This window comes from Mustela putorius, unplaced genomic scaffold (genome assembly GCF_011764305.1).
Source record: "Mustela putorius furo isolate JIRA1106 unplaced genomic scaffold, ASM1176430v1.1 tig00000198_pilon_pilon_pilon, whole genome shotgun sequence".
NCBI classification, from domain to species: Eukaryota; Metazoa; Chordata; class Mammalia; order Carnivora; family Mustelidae; genus Mustela; species Mustela putorius.
This window is the reverse complement of record NW_025421311.1, coordinates 4,723,537-4,741,830: the sequence shown is the minus strand read 5'-3', so window position 1 is coordinate 4,741,830 and position 18,294 is coordinate 4,723,537. Positions and strand designations below refer to the sequence as shown.

Sequence of the window (18,294 nt, the reverse complement as noted above, 5' to 3'; positions counted from 1 at the left end):
AAGTATTTAGGATGAAGCGTCAGAGTCTGTCAGCAGCTCTCAAGCGGTTGAGGGGGAAAATAATGTATACAGAGAGATAAACTAAATGAGGCAAAATGTTACAACTGGTGAATCTAAGGGAATAGCAAACAGGTATTTAATGTAGTATTCTTGTAACTCTTTTAAATGTGTGAAAATTTTCAAAATAAAAATTTGTATGTCTATATGTAAAACAGGTGTACAATCAGAGAGAAAGTTAGATGGGATAAATGAGATAGAGCGAGTCCAGTTGTTACCAATCGTATCAGATGCAATTCTCATTTTCATAATCAGTATTTTTTAATGCCATCTTTACTATCCAGATGAAATCCGTAGATAATATAACCCACCTAATATAAAATTTCAGAAATCGATAGAATGACCTTCTGTAACATAAAAGAGAACCTTTGTCCCCCTAGATTTCCAGAATTTCCCGTAGGGGGTGGTACTGCCCCTGATGTGAACACGTGGGTTCACTGTTTGCTACTGTAGCAGGGAGATTATCCTGAGACATCACTGTGACTAAAATATGACTGCGTCTGTTTGCTGAGTGGGATGAAGGCCCAGGAAGCATCAATCTGTATTACATTTATTTTCCTGAAGATAAGGAGGAGAATTGTTGGGTGCCTGAGATAGAGGTGCAGTATGGAAAGTCCTATAAGGGTATCTGTTGTCTCACTTGGTTCCTGTAGATTTTGTTTAAGCTCCATGGAGGAATAAATTTCTAGGTAAAAGCTAAAGAAGCTGGGTTTTTTTATTTGTTTGTTTGTTTTGTACAGTTCCTTAGGAAGCTGTCAACGTGAGCATGTATTTGTGTTTCCATATGTTGACCACACAGCCGAATGCATTTTGTTTCCCTTAGTTCCTTAAAATTTATGCAATGGAGGAACTTTCTCCTATAACCCTGGGTGAAACTTGGACTGGCTTATAGCTCTCCTGATTAGTATTAGGTAACTAATATTTAGCAGCAAGTAACTCTTAATTGCCCTGATTCCATAGTTTGAAATGCTCAACCCAATATAGTAGAAAACTCTTCATTGTAAGGCACAGACTTCCTGTTCACAGTTAGAGCCGACAATGGGTGGGCCCCTACCCTCTCTGAGAGGGGAATGGTCAACTTCTCCTTGACCTTCCACCCCTCCTTCACTAGCTGCTTTTCCTACTGATTCCTCCTGATAGAGTTGGAATTTGCACTGGGAAAGAGGAACAGAGGGTAGGTAGTTTCAGTGAATAGGTCTCAAGATGACTTTAGGCTTTTTGAGTCTTGCGGATGTAGAAAGTTGACTCTCCTAAGACTGCATTGATGGCATTTTGAAGGGTCCCTTGCTGGACTGTACTAACTGTTAAGTTGTGTAATGAACTCTGCTCCTTCATTGTCCCTTGCCTGTGAGCCCTAGTTTTCTGGTAGGCTTCAGGCTGGCTCTCTCTCCCACTGGGGCTTACATTTGGTCCGTGGAAAACATTTATGAATTCGTTGACTCGTAAAAGTGGGAGGACAGGGTAATCCCAAACAACTGCTTTTATGTTGTTCCCACCATTGGAGTGCCCAGCTGGTCACATTGAAGTGAATGAGGCCCCATTAAGTTTTTTCAGGCAGGTGTTAACTTCAGAAAATACCTGTCAAGTTTCCTGAGTGATCCCACTGAAAGTCCTCTCAGGCTAGAGGTGAAGATTGAGAGTTGCACTTTGCCTCTCCCCTTTGGGGAATGGGTAGTTCTCACAATACTCTGTTGCTCTCTCTAAATATTTTCACAAATCTCTTTCTACTAGTTGGTACCTTGTGACATACCCGCTTTGGAATTTTATACTGTTTTTTGATGGAACCTTTGCTGAAACTCCCAGTTGAACATTCCATTCTTCTTGGGTCCCCAGGTAACAGTGCAGTGGGACAAGCAGGCTAGATGTGGGAGAGTCAAGTTTAAATTTGACTTCTGATTCCACCACTTGTTTTGTGATCTTGGGCAAGTTACTTAACCTGTTAGTAAAATAAAGGTAATGTGTGCTAATGGGATTGTTGTAGGAAGAGAATGACATACTCTGCATAAATCATTTAAGCCGGGGCACAGTGAGTGCTCAATAACCCATGTACTTATGATTGGTGTCCTTTCCATGTGTAGAGCAAAGAGCTGCTCTGATAGCTTCAGAGTTGGCAGATTTGAGAACATCAGAAGATATTTCCTTGAAATGTTTATTAGCATTCTTATGGGAGTATTCAGAACTGTAGCACCTTCCATGGCTTCATGGGTGGCAGATATCAGTGGGGTCTGGAGTCAAGGTGGTAAACTGGACTATCCCAGCACATGACTGAAAAAGTGATAAATTGGTGGTTTTTTGGGAAAGATTTTCTTTATTTGACAGATAGAGAGATCACAGGTAGGCAGAGAGGCAGGCAGAGGGAGAGGGGGAAGCAGGCTCCCTGCTGAGACCCCAAGATCACGACCTGAACTGAAGGCAGAGGCTTAACCTGCTGAGCCAAACAGGTGTCCCAACAGCTAGATTTTTTAGGAGAAATCATTGATTCAGTAATTTCAGAGGCTTCAAAAACCATTTTCATACACAAAAGGCTTTTAAGTAATTCATTCCCATACTTTAATAACAAATATTACCTCAAAAATTTTTTCAGGTTGAGCAAGAAATGCACACACAAAAAATAGACAATGGGGGGTGCCTGACTGGCTCAGTTGGTAGAATGTGTGACTCTTGATCTTGGAATCTGGGGTTCAAACCCCATGTTGGGTGTAGAGATTACTTTAAAAAATAATTAGTAAAAGGCTTAATGCAAAATATTATAAGGCAATGAAACTGTGAAAGTTAGAGGTTATGTCTAAGTAACTTTTTGAATTTTGTTTTTGAAACTTATGACATTAATTAAATATTTTTCTACTAGAAAATACAGAATGCTGTATAATATAAACTATTATTTACTTGATTAAAATCTGAGCTGTTTGAAGTAAAAATTACAGAGTAGGGGAATGAGAAAAGGGAGGAAATAAATCAACTTAAAATGATAATCTGGCACCAATAAATAGATAAATAATGAAATAAAATTATTAATGTGGTGTTCACAGATTTTCTGTTCTCCCCCAGCCCACACAGGAAATTATTATTTTCCTTGCCAGATTTCTACTTGCCCTTTAACTGCCAAATTATCTACTGTATTTCGATGACACACAGTGAGGGGGCAGGCAGTGAAGAAGGGGTCCAGTAAACCTGAAATAGGATGGAGAAGTGTGGGAGACATCAGAAGTTTCTTAGGATGCTTCTCCCTCTGACCTTCTCACCTCTCGTGCTCTCTCTCACTCTGTCTCTCTCAAATAGATAAATAAAATCTTTAAAAAGGGGAGGGGGCACCTAGGTGGCTCAGTGAATTAAAGCCTCTGCCTTTGGCTCAAGTCATTATCTCAGGGTCCTGGGATGGAGCCCGGCATTGGGCTCTCTGCTCAGCAGGGGCCTGCTTCCCCCCTCTCTCTGTCTGCCTCTCTGCCTACTTGTGATCTCTGTCTGTCAAATAAATAAGTAAAATCTTAAAAAAAAAAAAAAAAGATGTGTTCATGAGGGTTATGCATCAGAACCTCTTCACATCCTTCAACAGATGAAAGCAGAAAATGCAATCCCCTTTTCGAGAGTGTTGAACTGAGAACACAGTTACCATTCTAAAGAACTGTGCTTTGTCTTACTGCCCAGAGCATGAACCACAAAGGTCATCATTTCCATAGGGCTGCTCTTGGAACTTTTGTCTAACATCATGCACTGAGAGTCAGTACTCAGCTGAACCTTAGAGTGACGTCATTGCTTTGTTACCTGAGTTGAGAGCACATTTTTATACCCAGCTCAAGAGCACATTATTACCATGGCTAACAGACTTTATGATAATGGTAGAAAGGTGGGGAGTTGTGACAGAAACATAGATAGCTCTAGACACATTCTCATGGACATGCTGAAATCTGAGTTGTCAATGATTGTTTACTTGGGAATGGATGTGCCAGCTCCAGAACTAAACTTATATAGTGCTCTGTGAGTTCACTGAATTTAGAAAGTCTAAAGGAATCCTTTAAGAAACTGCAATGAAAACTATGTTTTATCCCAATGTCCACAGCTATCCAGTTTCTGAAGCAAGTAGACCTCTGCAGGTCCTCAGAGAAAGCCAGAGCAAGATGTGAATAACGCCAGCCTTAGCTGACCAGATCCTTATGCCAAAACTAGGCCCGTAGGGACACAGTGATGGCAATATAGGCTGGTTTTAGAAACACTGGTAGGTTATTTGCCAGAAATAGAGAGTGATATGCCAAAGACTGAAGAGATGGACTTAGCGTTATGGTTAGAAAAAGTTCAAGGATGAACAGGATCAGCATGAGAAGGGTGTCTCCACTGTGAGATTTCTTATGGTTATCAAGAGCTGGCCTTATGTGCGAGTCAGCTTCAGAGATGATGACCATTGAGTGGTGTTTTTTAAACTCAGTGTGGTCCAGAGTTGGGGCCATACTGGACCTTCGCTGCAGTAGGGTTACAGATACTCCTTCATTTGGGATATGGATAGAGAAATGTATGTTCAAAGATTTTCTTTTCTTTTTTTTTAAAGATTTTATTTATTCATTTGCCAGAGAGAGAGAGAGAGTATAAGCAGGGACAACAGCAGCAGGCAGAGGTAGGAACAGACTCCCCACTGAGCAGGGAGCCCAAAGTGGGGCTTGATCTCAGGACCCTGGGATCATGACCTGAGTTGAAGGCAGATGCTTAACCAACTGGGCCAGCCAGGCATCCTCAAAGACTTTCTAAACATTACGATATTTATGAGATAAAATTAGTAGTGGAGACTCTCCTACTAGCTCCATCAGAATATTCCCAGGGTAAACTTTGGTGTGGGTTCAGTTGATTGTCAGTGAAAATTAACACCTGCTGGGATCATCATGAGAAGAAACCAGAGAATGAATCCAAGATTCATAATAAATAAAGGCCAGGAAGGCAGAACCCAGAAGGCAGAACTCCCTCACCTCTGCGGGGTCTGGTCAACTCTACATGTTGGCAGTAGGTGATGACCTCTGCATGGAAGAGTGTGGAAAACGAGGAATGTTTTTTTGTGAAGAGTCATGTTTAAAATGTTATGTGGTGTTCATTCTAATTTGCGTTAATGCTTCCTCCTATTTAATATATATCAACAGAAATTGCACTGTGAAATCCTAAAAATAGAATTTCAAAATGAAATCCTGAAATTTCTAAAAAATGAGTGCAGCCCCCAGTTCTGTGTAGTACCTACACACACAAGCTTTGGTTAGCTGTAAGAATCTGCGACAAGTCTCTCTGAGCCTTAGTTTCTTCCTCTGTGAGCTGGAGATAATAATGCCCATCTCACACGTGGTGGTTAATACACACATACACAGGCATTTATAGACACACATATATGTATAATGCATCTCACACAATAAAGTGCTGAGGGAATGGTATTCTAATGGTGCTCCTGTTGTATTGCATATTTGTGGACATAATAGCAGTGACGACATTGACCATACACTAAAGGAGAGCTCAAAAATAGCAAATATTACATTTCTTCTGAAAAAACAAGATGGGGGGGGCACCTGGGTGGCTCAGTGGGTTAAAGCCTCTGCCTTCAGCTGAGGTCATGATCTCAAGATCCTGGGATCGAGTCCCGTGTCAGGCTCTCTGCTCAGTGAGGAGCCTGCTTCTTCTTCTCTCTCTGCCTGCCTCTCTGCCTATTTGTGATCTCTCTCTCTCTCTATTCAAATAAATAAATAAAATCTTAAAAAAAAAAAAAAGAACAAACAAGATTGGGGGATGGCATGAGTGTGAGTGTGAGGGACCGGTGTGGATGAATGGGGATTGTGGTGTGTTGGAGATACGACAATGCAAACTTGGACAAGCTGGGCCTGGAACAGGACCTTGGAGGCAGGTGTCGTCCACTGAGTCATGAATGCCAGGATGTGGGGAGGAGTTGGAAACTGAAGACAGAGGACCGTATTTGGTCAAGAAGTGTCCATGTAGAGAAAAGAGAGAGATGGCGGACTGGAGCTTCATGGCGCTACCTGGTGGCACACGTTGGCCCTTCCCTCCCAGCACCCATGTCTCTGGCTTGGACTTTGGGCTCCCTCAAATTTTGGCCAACTCACAGGTGGAATCTCACAGGAATCCCTGGACGTGTATCCTGGACGTCCAGGGCGTCCAGGACGTGAATCCCTGGACGTCCAGAATGTATTCTGGACATGAATTTTTCCTAAATCTAGTTTCTGTGTTTAGTCTAGTGAGGTATTCTTCAGTTTCTATGAGGTACAACTCAACTTCACATCTCTCCCTGTGGCCGTGTGTGTCCTTGTTATGCATGGACAGAACACACGCGTGTGTGCAGACGTAAGACATGTGAACACCCACATGTGTACTATTCTGTCATTTCTGGTATTTCTGGCATTTCCGGCATTCTGGCATTTCTGGTGAAAGAGTGTGGGGCGTGTCCGGTTCACATCTGGAAACAGGGAGTACTTCAATGAAGGTCTTTCTGTTACACTGTGGTCACAGCAGAAGCAAAATGGGGTGTCAGGGCCAGGGATAAAGCAGGGAACAAGGAGCAGATGCCTCACAATGCGCAGTGCTCAGCAGTATTGTTGCAGTAAGCGGGTGGTTCCGTTCTGAAAAGTGGCATTTTATAGTTGTAAAGAGTCATAAAATGTGAAGTTTTTAAAAGAATTGTCCACTTGCTATAGGACTCTGGGTACAAGTTTGCATTTTCATTTAATGATTCTGCTTTTTGGGGGAGAGAGTGGTCGAACCTGACAGATCTATTTCCCCGAGTGGTTGAGGTTAAGAGGAAAAGCTTTCAGTCCTGTCGTAAGATGTCAGCAGAGTGAGCTGTGTCACTTGTCCAGTTTGTCTCACTCTGTGAACTTTCTTCCACCTTTCTTTGTTAGAAAAGACAACCAACTCTTTTAATTTTGCAGCATTTTTAAATGAGTTCCCTCCAGATCCATACCAAAGCAGCAGAGGAAATCGTACATGTTTTGCAAAAGAAATAGTCAGAAGTAAAAACGCTATGAAAGTATGGCTTAAACCGATCTAACTTGAGGCTTTCAAAGTCTGTATCTCTGGAAAGACTTCCATTCTCCTCTCCTTTCCAACCCTCATTGCTGTAACGCTTCTTAACATGACTGTATGACAAAGGACTATCCCAGCACCACTGGTTTAAACATCTGCGCTCTACGTGCGTAAATACTAAGGCAGCCGGTGGGAGTTCAAGAGCTCACGGTGGTGTTTTGGCTCAGAAAGGGAGGTCTGAAACCCACTGACCCTGCTCAGATAAGAGGCACGACCGTCATCATCAACATTAACACTTAGTGAGTGCTTCCTGCGTGTTATGGCCCATGCCAAGCATTTTCATGTGGTATTTCTTTTTTTAATAATTTATTTATTTATTTGAAAGAGACAGCGATAGTGAGAGAGAGCATGAACAGGAAGGAGGGGGAGAAGCAGACTCCCCGCTGAGCAGGGAGCCCGATGCGGGGCTTGATCCCGGGACCCCTTCATAGGGTCACGAGCTGTGCCAACATTCAAGTTCGTGCCACTCTGCACTGGGAGACCGTGTGTTCTCTCTGTATGTTCTTGAATATTATTGTATGTTGCTGTGTATTATTGGAGTTGTGGGCTGTTCCTCCCACCCCAGAGAAGAACAACATAATTCTTAATCCTAGAGGACAGAAAAGTGAGTTGTGGTAACATGTTTCCACCTAGAATCTGAAGGGAGTTTGTATTATCTTGGGATGTTCTGATTTGGAAGTGAAAATGATCCCATCTACCCTTTTCCTAATAGGCAGGGTGCTGGTTAGTGTTTCACCATTTTCTAGCAGCCTCCGAAGCTGTCACTCAGAAGAAAGACTATACTTTGGGTGTAAATGCTATAATGAGTTCCTGTAATAAATTCTCTGTGGGTTTATTTGGGACAAACCTAATATAAGTTTGGTTCTCTGTTGTTAACGGACAAAGTCTAGAACATCTCTCATGTTTGTTTTCCTCACAATGACAAATGCTAGGATTTTTAATTTACAAACTTCACTTCAGCAGAGTTCTTGGTGTAAGACTCTTGAACCTTGAGGGGCGCCTGGGTGGCTCGGTCTGTTAAATGTCTGCCTTTGGCTTAGGTTGTGATCCCAGGGTCCTGGGATAAGTCCCACATCAGGCTCCCTGCTCAGCGGGGAGTCAACTTCTCCTTCTCCCTCTGTTCCTTCCCCCACTTTCCCAGGTTGTGCTCTGACTCACAGGTGTGCGCCCTCTCTTCCTCCCAGAAAAATAAACAAAATCTTTAAAACAAAACAAAAAACTAAAAAAAAAAAAAAAAGACTCTTGCACCTTGAGTTGACTGGAGGCATGCAGCAAGTGTGTTCTTATAACTCTTCTGCTCACATTTCCCAGTTAGCTATCTGAATTTTGGAGTTTTTTGCCTTTCATGTTAAGCAAAATGTCTACACACTGCTCCAACAACATTCATTGTCTTTTGAAACTAAGAATAGGCAATAAGTAGCCGGGCATTTTAATTAGACACTTGCCTCCATGTGCCTTTCAGCAACCATCTAGCAGCACTGAAGAATAGACGGTGGTCTGCTCAGACTTCAGACATCCCCATCTCTGACTGCGTCGCAACAGACACCGCCAGCACGCAGAACGAGAAAGATTTCGTTCCTTTTTTCCTAAGCCATTCCTTGCTCCTCTTCCCTACAGCAACTCCCACCCACAAAGTGGTTTTCTGTCCCTTCAGCCGTGTACTGATGCTCGTCAGCAGACTACCTGCGATCTTAACACACAGTCATTGTCTACAACGTTGCTCTTAGAAAAGGAGAAAATGGCATTCCGATTAGCCCAGCCTCTCCCTCTTTCTTTTCTCCCACACCTGCAGGTGGGTGCTCAGGGGTCTGGGTTTGGACTGCCCACCAAGGAAACTGGGACAGGTGATGCTGGCCTGCCTTGGAGCAGGGCGCTGGATAGAGGAGTTCACAGGCCAACGCCTTGGGCCAACCTCTGTCGAACCTGGGCAGACAGTTAATTGGACTGTTGATCTAAGAAGGCTAAGCTGAGTCAGAGACTCAGTGTGGAGACAATAGTGGGAAAACCAGCAAGACCAGGGAAACAAGGTAATTGCTAGAGAGTTTGAATGAAGCAAGTGGGTGGGGGGCCAGATTCAGGGTTATTGCCTATTCTTAGTTTCAAAAAAAATTAATATAGGGTTATATTAATTAGGGAGATAGTCAAGATGTGATTCCTGTCCTCAGATAAGCTCAGATAACCAGTCAACTGCAATTTGGGGTGGCATATGTAAGAACAGAGGTATGCACAAGGTACTGTGAAGGAAATTAAACTACTTGAGGTTGATGGGAAAAGGAAGACAGGGACTATACAACAGGGAAGAAGATGTGGGAACTGAGCTTTAAACATGAATGAGATTTAAATAAGCAGAAAACAAGTGAGAACATTCCAGAAAGAGACAACCTAATGCAAATTCACCAAGTTGTCCTACAGCAAATGGAAGTGGCCAGGATTTCAAAATAGCGGTAACCCAAGGTGAGAAGGAGATATGATACTGGTGAGGGAAGGAGCCAGGATGTAATGGGACCTCCATTCTGTATTCTTAAGTTATTCCAGACTCACAATTCAGATTTTAAGGCAGGGTAGAGAGAGGATCAGATTTGTTTAGAAAAACCGCTCTGGCACCCGTGTGGAGGATGCCTCAGAAGGACCTGACATAAGAGAAGGGGGTTAATTTATAGGCCTTTGCAATGTAGTCTGTTCAAGAGATGAAAAGGACCTGACCCAAGGAAGGGGGCAGTGGTAGGTAAAAGATATATTTGAGAAGAACTTCAGAAATAGAATTTTGAAAACAGATTAGAGATGGGTACCAGATTTCAGAGTGGTGGAAGGAACACAGGAAGAGAGAGAAAAGGGGACAGGGGAGATAAACCAAATGACTTTGATTTTAGATTTTCTGAATTCTGAGAGCTCTAGAACATTCAGGAAGAGAGTTCCAAAAACAGAATAGACTCCAGGAGAGTAGTAATCCTATAGATGGCTCACCTAGATTCACATGAGTTCAATTTACATGATAGAACATGAGATTAATTTGCACGATATATGAATATGCATGAGATGCAAATATATGAGCTAAACTTAAATTAGGTAAATCACCTGGATTTACACAACACGTGGAGCGTTACACACTCATGGATGGTAGCTGAAACTGGGGCCTGGATCAGCTTACCCAGACTGAAGTGGAATAAATCTGGACTTGTAATGTAGAGCACAATGACTGTGGTTAAGACTGTATTGTATATTTGAGAGCTGCTAAGCTCTCATCACTAGGGGGGAAAAGCTTGTATCTACGAGAGGTGATAGGTATTAACTAGGGGTAATCATTTTATAATTCGTACTACCTATATCAAATCATTACATTGTATACTTAAAGCTACACAATGTTATATACCAATTACATCTCAATGAAACTGGAAATAATAAAAAAGCAAAGCCCAAGGACAAAGCCATGGAGAGCACTAATTCAAGGGGACATTAGGGGATATTGTTTTAAAAGCAAATTGCTGTGGAAATTTAGACCAGTGGCGTTCAGTACTGCCGAACATACTCGGGAGTAAGTGAAGGGTGCCGAGCCTTGTAGGTTTGACAGCAGTGATCGTCGAGCCTCCCTGTGGAGGGTCAGTTTTGGGTTGGGGGTGAATGAGGGGTGAAGAAATTGAGACCGTGATTATTCCATTTTTCTAGAAGCTTGACTTTGAAGGGAAAGAAAAAAAAAAGATTTATAATAACTAGATGAGATAGGCAAGTCATGGATTATCTTGATATGACGGATGGTCAGTGAAAGCTCTTCGAGGTAGTGATTTGCCCAGGGTCGGCCACGGGTCAGGAACAGAAACAAAATGAAATCCCCGGTCTTTGGATTCTGAATTCAGACTTCCTTCTTCTCGCCCACCCAAGTGATTGTAAGATCATCCCGTGTGGTGGACATGACCATCATCAGTCAGTGTAAACGAGACCATTGCGTATCTCCTCCAAAAGCTAAGTGTTATGTTGGAGAAGGGGTAGGAAAAGGGAAGAATTATTTTCCCTGTTTGCCTGAACTTGTGAAATGTGCGCAGGAAAACTTCATTTTAAGCCTCATTTGGCCTGTTTCCTTGGCTGGCTGTGAATGTTCCGACAGCCAACTCCTGTTTTCCTCCTTAGCTATGGCCCTGACAGCCTGGTGCGCCTACTGTGATTTTAATTCGTTACCCGACCAAGGATGATAAAAAATAAATTGCATTCCCAAGTACACCCATATTGCAGGTCAATTACTTAACTGCCTGAAATCCTTTGTCATTTGGTCAACATGCATCAGATAGATTCTTTCTTCCTTGATTGAAGCTATGCATATAATTGAGGGTTTTCTTTGTGGAGATTAAGGCAACTGTCCTTGCAGTGATCCACGGGCTGTTGGAATATGAACAGCCATCTGCAGTGACACGGATTATGTAATATTCCTTGTCTTCGTGTAAAGATAAGCCTCCCTCCCATGCAAGATTGAGGAAACCAGGTTCTATTCTGAACTCAAACACTCTGATCTTGAGTCAGCAACCCTTGGCCCTCCTCACCAAGGACATAGAGTCCTAGAAGCAGAATCAGAAGCAGTGCTTTGCAATGCTTGGAGTCCAAGCTCACCTGGAGGGTGGTATAGATCTTAGAACGGATTAAGTCAGTAGAGTGTACTCACATGCCTTGTCAATGAGCCTGGCCTATGAATGGACTTTTTGTCCTAGTAATTCAAACCCAAATATCTGTTCCTAAGTAGATTTGCGTCCTCTTCTAAGAAGCAGCAAGTTAAAGAATGGGTATTTCATGAAATAGATGGGAAGCTTCTTAAGAGTGGGAATCCTCAGATGCCTGGGTGGCTCAGTGGGTTGGGCCGCTGCCTTCAGCTCAGGTCATGATCTCAAGGTCCTGAGATTGAGCCCCTCATTGGGCTCTCTGCTCAGCAAGAACCCTGTTTCCCCTTTCTCTCTCTGCCTGCCTTTCTGCCTGCTTGTGATCTCTCCCTCTCTGTCAAATAAATAAATAAAATCTTCAAAAAAAAAAAAAGAGTGGGAATCCTGTCTCATACTTATTTCATAAGAATTAAAGTAAAATCAGTATGTGTAATAATTGTTACATCTCATAGATTAATAAGTGTTATGAGCTGATACGTACTATTCAGCATATAACCATGCCCAGTGAATGACTGCCGATTGATTTCATCCCATTCTAAATACCTTAGCAAATTAACTGCAGATTTTAAGTTGAATTAATGTCCTCTCTGGAATACTAATGACTCCGGAGAAAGCTGCCCGCGGGGTTTGTTGACTGCAGAGCTATTCTGAGTTTGATACATCTGGGAAGAACCAACAAAAAGATGGCAGTTTCCCTTCGACATTTTCCTTCTTTTTTTTTTTTGCCTGTTAGTTGGACCTACTATCTAGTGACATCGATCACCATGGGAGGAATAGGTTTATATAAAGTAGATATTTGTGGACTTTGTTTGACTCCATTATTAAATGGCTTTATAAAAATAAGAGCTTAGCGATGGCAATGTCTTCTCCTCCTCTTCTGTACTCTGAAGTTCACGCCTAGCCTGTCTTCTCCCATCCCTTTGCATCCCTGCAAGTTAGGGGGAAGTGCACCTGAGATTAAAAGGCCCTAAGGGGGGGGCGGGGCACCTGGGGGGCTCAGTCAGTTAAGCCTCAGACTCATGATTTCCCATCAGGTCCTGATCTTGGGTTGTGAGATTGAGCCCCGAGTCCAGCTCCACACTGAGTGTGGTATCTGCTTATGACTCTCTCTCTCTGCCCCTACCCCCACTCATACACACACACTCTCAACTAACTAAATAAATAAAATCTTAAAAAAAACCCAAAAAGCCCTAAGTGGAGCCCATTGAGAGTTGGTGATTTTTTTTTTTTTTTTTTAATGAGAGCATAGGTTTTTTCTTGAGCAGGAGCCCTTCCTGCATCCTCTGTTCTGTGTGAAGTATGCCCTGGGCTTGACAGCGTCACAGCCCAGCCTGCTGGCCCAACTGAGGCTTTGGCGGAGCAAACAGACCTAAAGTTCAAGTGGATGTGGGACAGGAGCCCCCTCTGGAGAGGAGCCCGTTGGCTGCTCTCAGAGTGAAAGCCCCTCAGTGTCCTTCCTAAGTTCCTAACTGGGTTACAGCTCTGCTGAAAACTCCGTAAGCTGCACATCCAGACAAGGAATACTGATTGACCAAGCATACTCACAGATCTCACTGGGTGGCGTGGCTTGAATCCTGATTTCCATTCATTGCTAAGGAAATGCAGGGAAGCTGTAGCTTTGAATCAGTGGCAGCTTTTGCCATCTGTAATAGTGAAGGGTACTGCTATTTTAATGAACAAATCCAAACGATGATATTCAAACCTTAGTTTGGCCAGAAGGGCATGGAGCTAGCACTGTACCTGACATATACTAAGTGCTCAAAAAATACCCGTCCGTTGAATAAAAAGAGTGAATATCTTGCTCACTCTGCCATCGCTCCCTCCTACCCCCCACCCCCTCCCACCACCCCCCTGCCAGATTTTTAACTTGGGAAGAAATGAATGCACTTGAGTGTCATCCTCATGACTTTTGTGACTCTTTATACAAATTTATTTTGAGGGGGGCTCTACCTAGTCAGAAAGTATTAAAAGATGGAAGTATGCATTCTACTTATTCCCCAGTCTGTATAATTAGTTCATAAGTCAATTCAATACATGGAGCAAAGGTAGAAAAGAATTTTTATTTATTTTTCATCTTTCAAATTTATTTTTTTAAGACTATTTATTTATTTATTTGAGAGAGAGAGGGTGAACCAAGCAGGGGGAGGGGCAGAGGAAGAAGCAGACACCCCAGTGAGCAGGGAGCCCAGTATGGGGCTCAATCCCAGGACCTTGGGATTGTGACCTGAGCTGAAGGCAGATGCTTAACTGACTGAGCCACCCAGATGCCCCAGAAAAGAATTTTTTTTTAAAGATTTTTATTTATTTATTGAGAGAGAGGTAGTGAGAGAGAGCATGAGCGAGGAGAAATCAGAGGGAGAAGCAGACTCCCCATGGAGCTGGGATCCCGATGCGGGACTCGATCCCAGGACTCCCGGATCATGACCTGAGCGGAAGGCAGTCGTCCAGCCAACTGAGCCACCCAGGCGTCCCCCCAGAAAAGAATTTTTAATACTAACTGTTTTAAATCATGCAGACCTGGGATCTGTATATATTGATGTATAAATTGTGGTTAAATTATGGTATATTTCTCTTATGGAGTGCTAAACTGCTGTTAAAAATGATATTTTAGAGCTGTGTCTATTGACATGGATTAATGTTCATGATATTTTGTTATAAGGAAGAGGCAGTTTGATTATAATCCTTTATGACTTGGCATAAGTGTTATTTCTTGGACTGTTCTTTCCTTGTGATTACCTCTTACCCCACTGTGTCTCCTCAGGGTGAATGCCAGTTTCTTCTCCATATTCTTTTAACCAGTGCTTATCGAGCACCAGCTGTGTGCCTTGTGCAAGTCTCCATTCTTGCCCTGGTATGTTTTAGTGGTCTGTTTGTGGGTCTGCTCTCCCCACCGAAATGGGAGTTCCTTGAAGGAGGACATGGTTTTGTCTTTGATTCCAGAGACATTTTGGTATTTGATAAGTGCAGACTAAGTGAATGAGAGGAAAAAGGAAACTAAGTAACAGAAAGTGAGAACACCACCAACATAAAACAAGAGCATGCTGTTAGAGAAAAGAGGTTTCTAGGGAAAAACGGATATTACACACCATGAGAACCCTGTTGAATCACTTGGATTTCTGTAATCCAGAAGAAATGGTTGTGACTCCTTGTAAGTGGATATATGTTATAATATGTCCATAACTAATATGTATAATTATATATATGTGTATTCCCCACTGTTCCAGTACACGTATATGATGTATTCAGCATGTAAATTCAAATGTGCATATGAAAATGTGCGTATGTATGTAACTTCCATGTTTATGGGGCTTTCTTTTCAACAAGCTATAGCCTCACCAGCCATTTCCCCCTCTATCACTAGATTGCCTGGCCAAGAAAAAGAAAGGTGTTAGAGCCTAATATTCTTAACATTTTGTAGTCTTTCTGGAATTGTTGAAGATAAATATATTTATTTCATGGAAACTTATTACCTCAGTATGTCATGTCATGTCTGCTGTCTCAGGATTTCAAAGTCAGGAACAAATCAGTCTCCAGGTAGTGATAATCTAAATCCAGAAAACTGCCAAAGGGGGCAGCTGTGATTTACCCATACAGCTTACTGAAAAAATTCAGACACCCGGACTAACATTGCCTCTCTGTTCCTTCAACTGCCTTTTCCCCTCTCTGAGTCCTCATTCTTGATCTGAGGAGAGATATGTGAGGGGGAAGGCTGCCTTTGGGAAGTGTGACAAGGAACCGGTATTTTTCCCCCCAAGACCTTCTGTGTAGAGACACTGGGTGGTGGCGTCTGTCCCTGTGGTGAAGGGAGTAAGGTCCTGGTAGAAATGCTTGTGAAGATGAGGGAGGTGACGGGAAGAAAGGGAGACGGATGATATCCCCTAGTTGGGGCTTTGCCTACTCTCCTGTCGGGGGGGCCTGCTAGTTTGTCTCTGTGTTACCACAGCATGGGGGAAAGAGAAAGGAGGAGAGGGCATCCCCCTGGTGAGGGGACTGCTGGACAAAGATGCGGCCGAAGCTGCTGCTCTGCCTGGACATGTGCAGGCTGAGTCCCACGTGGACTTACGGTGTCCCAGGTGTGTCTGCATCCCCAGATGAGGCCTGAAGCCTCCGCGGGGGAGGGGCCCCTCCCTCACTGAGCAGGGCAGGTGGGACAGACCACCCGCCCACAGCCCACATTCTGGGTCCTAGAAAGGTGGCCCTGGATGCCTGTTGAGAGAGCTGAGAACTTTCTCCACCAAGGAAGATGACATGACAGTTCCTCTCTCTTCCTCTTCGCTACCCTGACTGAAGCGGGCGTGTAGGGAAGGAGGTGAGAGGCAGGCATGATCCATCCTCCCCAAGGTGAATTGGAAGTAGGACTGGGGAGGGGACCTCATCCAGGAAGAGCTTTGAATCCAGTGGGAAATTGAAGTTCAAACATTAATAGGGCCGATTCCTAGACATTTTTAAAATGTCTCCCCTGAGACAGTTTTGGAAGGCAAAGTGACTAAAGTGTTGCAGAACCTAGTCAGGAGGAAAGACGAGTCTGACCCAGTATCACTGGGAGGCAACTGTAAGGAAAAACGGTTTCTCTTTTTAATCCCAGGCATTGAGACCCCTCACCAGTAAACTGGCTACACCATCTGATGTCCCATCTCCTGGGAAGCCGCCCTGATTTTTGGAGGGAGCCACTCTTTTCCCGAGCTGATCTTAGCAACAGTTGTTAGTGGGTGACAAGCTCTTCTTTTCAGGGGACTGTATTAAAAAGGTGCTCATTAGCCATTGATATCTAATGTGAATGTCTTTTTGTTTTTAATGTGAATTTTTTTTAGTGTAACTTTGTTTAGGGGGGGATGGGCAGAGGGAGAGAGAGAATCCCGAGCAGGCTCCATGCCCAGCACAGAGCCCGATGCGGGGCTCAATCTCATGATCGTGAGATCATGACCTGAGCCACCCGGGCACCCCCATTTAGAGCTCTTTTTATTTCAGGAAACTCTGGAGGTTGTAATGATGCAACACACGCCTGTTCTTCTCACACATTCTAGAGACGTCAATTAAAGCCATGCATGGCGCTCCCAGCACGCTCAGCAAAGGCATGGGGAACGTGGCTGCCACTGGGTTGACAGGACAGTTTCCAAAACGGTGAGTTTTTGAGAGCTTCTGTCAGGCAGATGGAGCTGGGGACAGGGCTCATGGGCAAAGAGTGCTCTGAAGCCTTCCCTTCTCCCTCGCCTCTCTCCTCCGCCAGACCATGTAGATCCCTGCTCTTTCCTGTAGTGAAGAAAGTAACATGAAAATGACCTCATACCGTACCAGCTTTTCTTTGGGCCGAACTGAGAAAGGCACGGGGAGAAAGCAGCTTCCTCCTTCCCTAAGACCCACTGCAGCTTTCCTCTCTCCTCCTGGATGAAGTCTTAGGTAAATCCGCTAGCCCTGTCAAGTCATTTTCAGGTATTCACGAGTAATTCCATTTTTCAGGTATAAAAAGAGCAGACAGTCTAACATGGAACTTTGAGTCTCTGGCCAGACTGGGAGGCCGGCAGGAGAGAGATCATGGGGGTGCTTTAGTTCTGTTCCGCATCCCTCCTCCCTGCCCCGCCTGCGCCCTGGATTTGCTAACTTGTGTCCGAGCTGCCGTATCTGGAGCAGGAAAGAAGAGAGAGGAAAGGAGCAGAGTAAAACAAAACCACGACAGAAACCCTTACCGTGAGCTGGTGTCAGGTTCGTCTCAATCAATTGCGCAGGGACGGGCGATAGGTAAGAATACGTTCTAATGAACACTAGGAAGGAAATTATGGGGGGTCTGGAGGCAGCTAGGGCTGGAGGAGAGTAATAAGGGGACCTAATTTGGGGGTTGGGGCATCAGAAAATGCTTCTCTGGGGAAAATCTGTGATGGCTTGGATCTGGGTTGGGGGGACACCATAGAGTGTCCCAGCCAGATGGACTGTATCAGTTTTGTTGACCTCTCTAACAAATACCCAGCTTGGAAGCTTAAAACAGTAGCCTTTCTTTCATCATCTGGAAGCTGAGTGGTATTGGCAGGGCTGTCCTCTTCCCTCCATAGATTCGAGGGGGAGAATCCTTCCTTTTTCTTTTCCATCTTCTGGTGGCTCCAGGCCTTCCTCCGCCTGTGGTTCTGTCACTCAGTCTCTGTCTCTGTCTCTCACCATCCTCTCCTTTTCTTACTTGTCTGTCTCAGAAGGATGCTGATCATTGGATTTAGGGCTCAGGCAGATTATCCAGGATGATCTCCTCTCATGATTCTCAATTCTATCTGCAAAGGCCCTTTTTCCAAATAAGGTCACATTCATAAGTTCCAGAAGTTAGGCCATGGACACATCCTTTTTTTTTTTTTTTTTTTAATTTTACTTATTTATTTGACAGAGATCACCAGTAGGCAGAGAGGCAGGCAGAGAGAGAGAGGGAAGCAGGCTCCCTGCTGAGCAGAGAGCCCAATGTGGGGCTCGATCCCAGGACCCTGAGATCATGACGGGAGCCAAAGGCAGAGGCTTAACCCACTGAGCCACCCAGGTGCCTCATGGACACATCCTTTTGGGG

At 43.9% G+C, this 18,294-nt stretch overlaps 1 protein-coding gene across 1 annotated transcript in view; it reads left to right on the top strand.

The window, feature by feature from the left end:
* CWF19L2 (CWF19 like cell cycle control factor 2) overlaps positions 1-16,873 on the top strand; it is a 183,575-nt gene extending 166,702 nt beyond the window's left edge. Inside the window, exon 18 of the mRNA XM_013062408.2 lies at positions 16,781-16,873. Coding sequence (XP_012917862.1) covers positions 16,781-16,858 — 78 coding nt within the window. The 3' untranslated portion in view covers positions 16,859-16,873. The remainder of the gene's footprint in view (positions 1-16,780) is intronic.
* Positions 16,874-18,294: the final 1,421 nt, after the last annotated feature.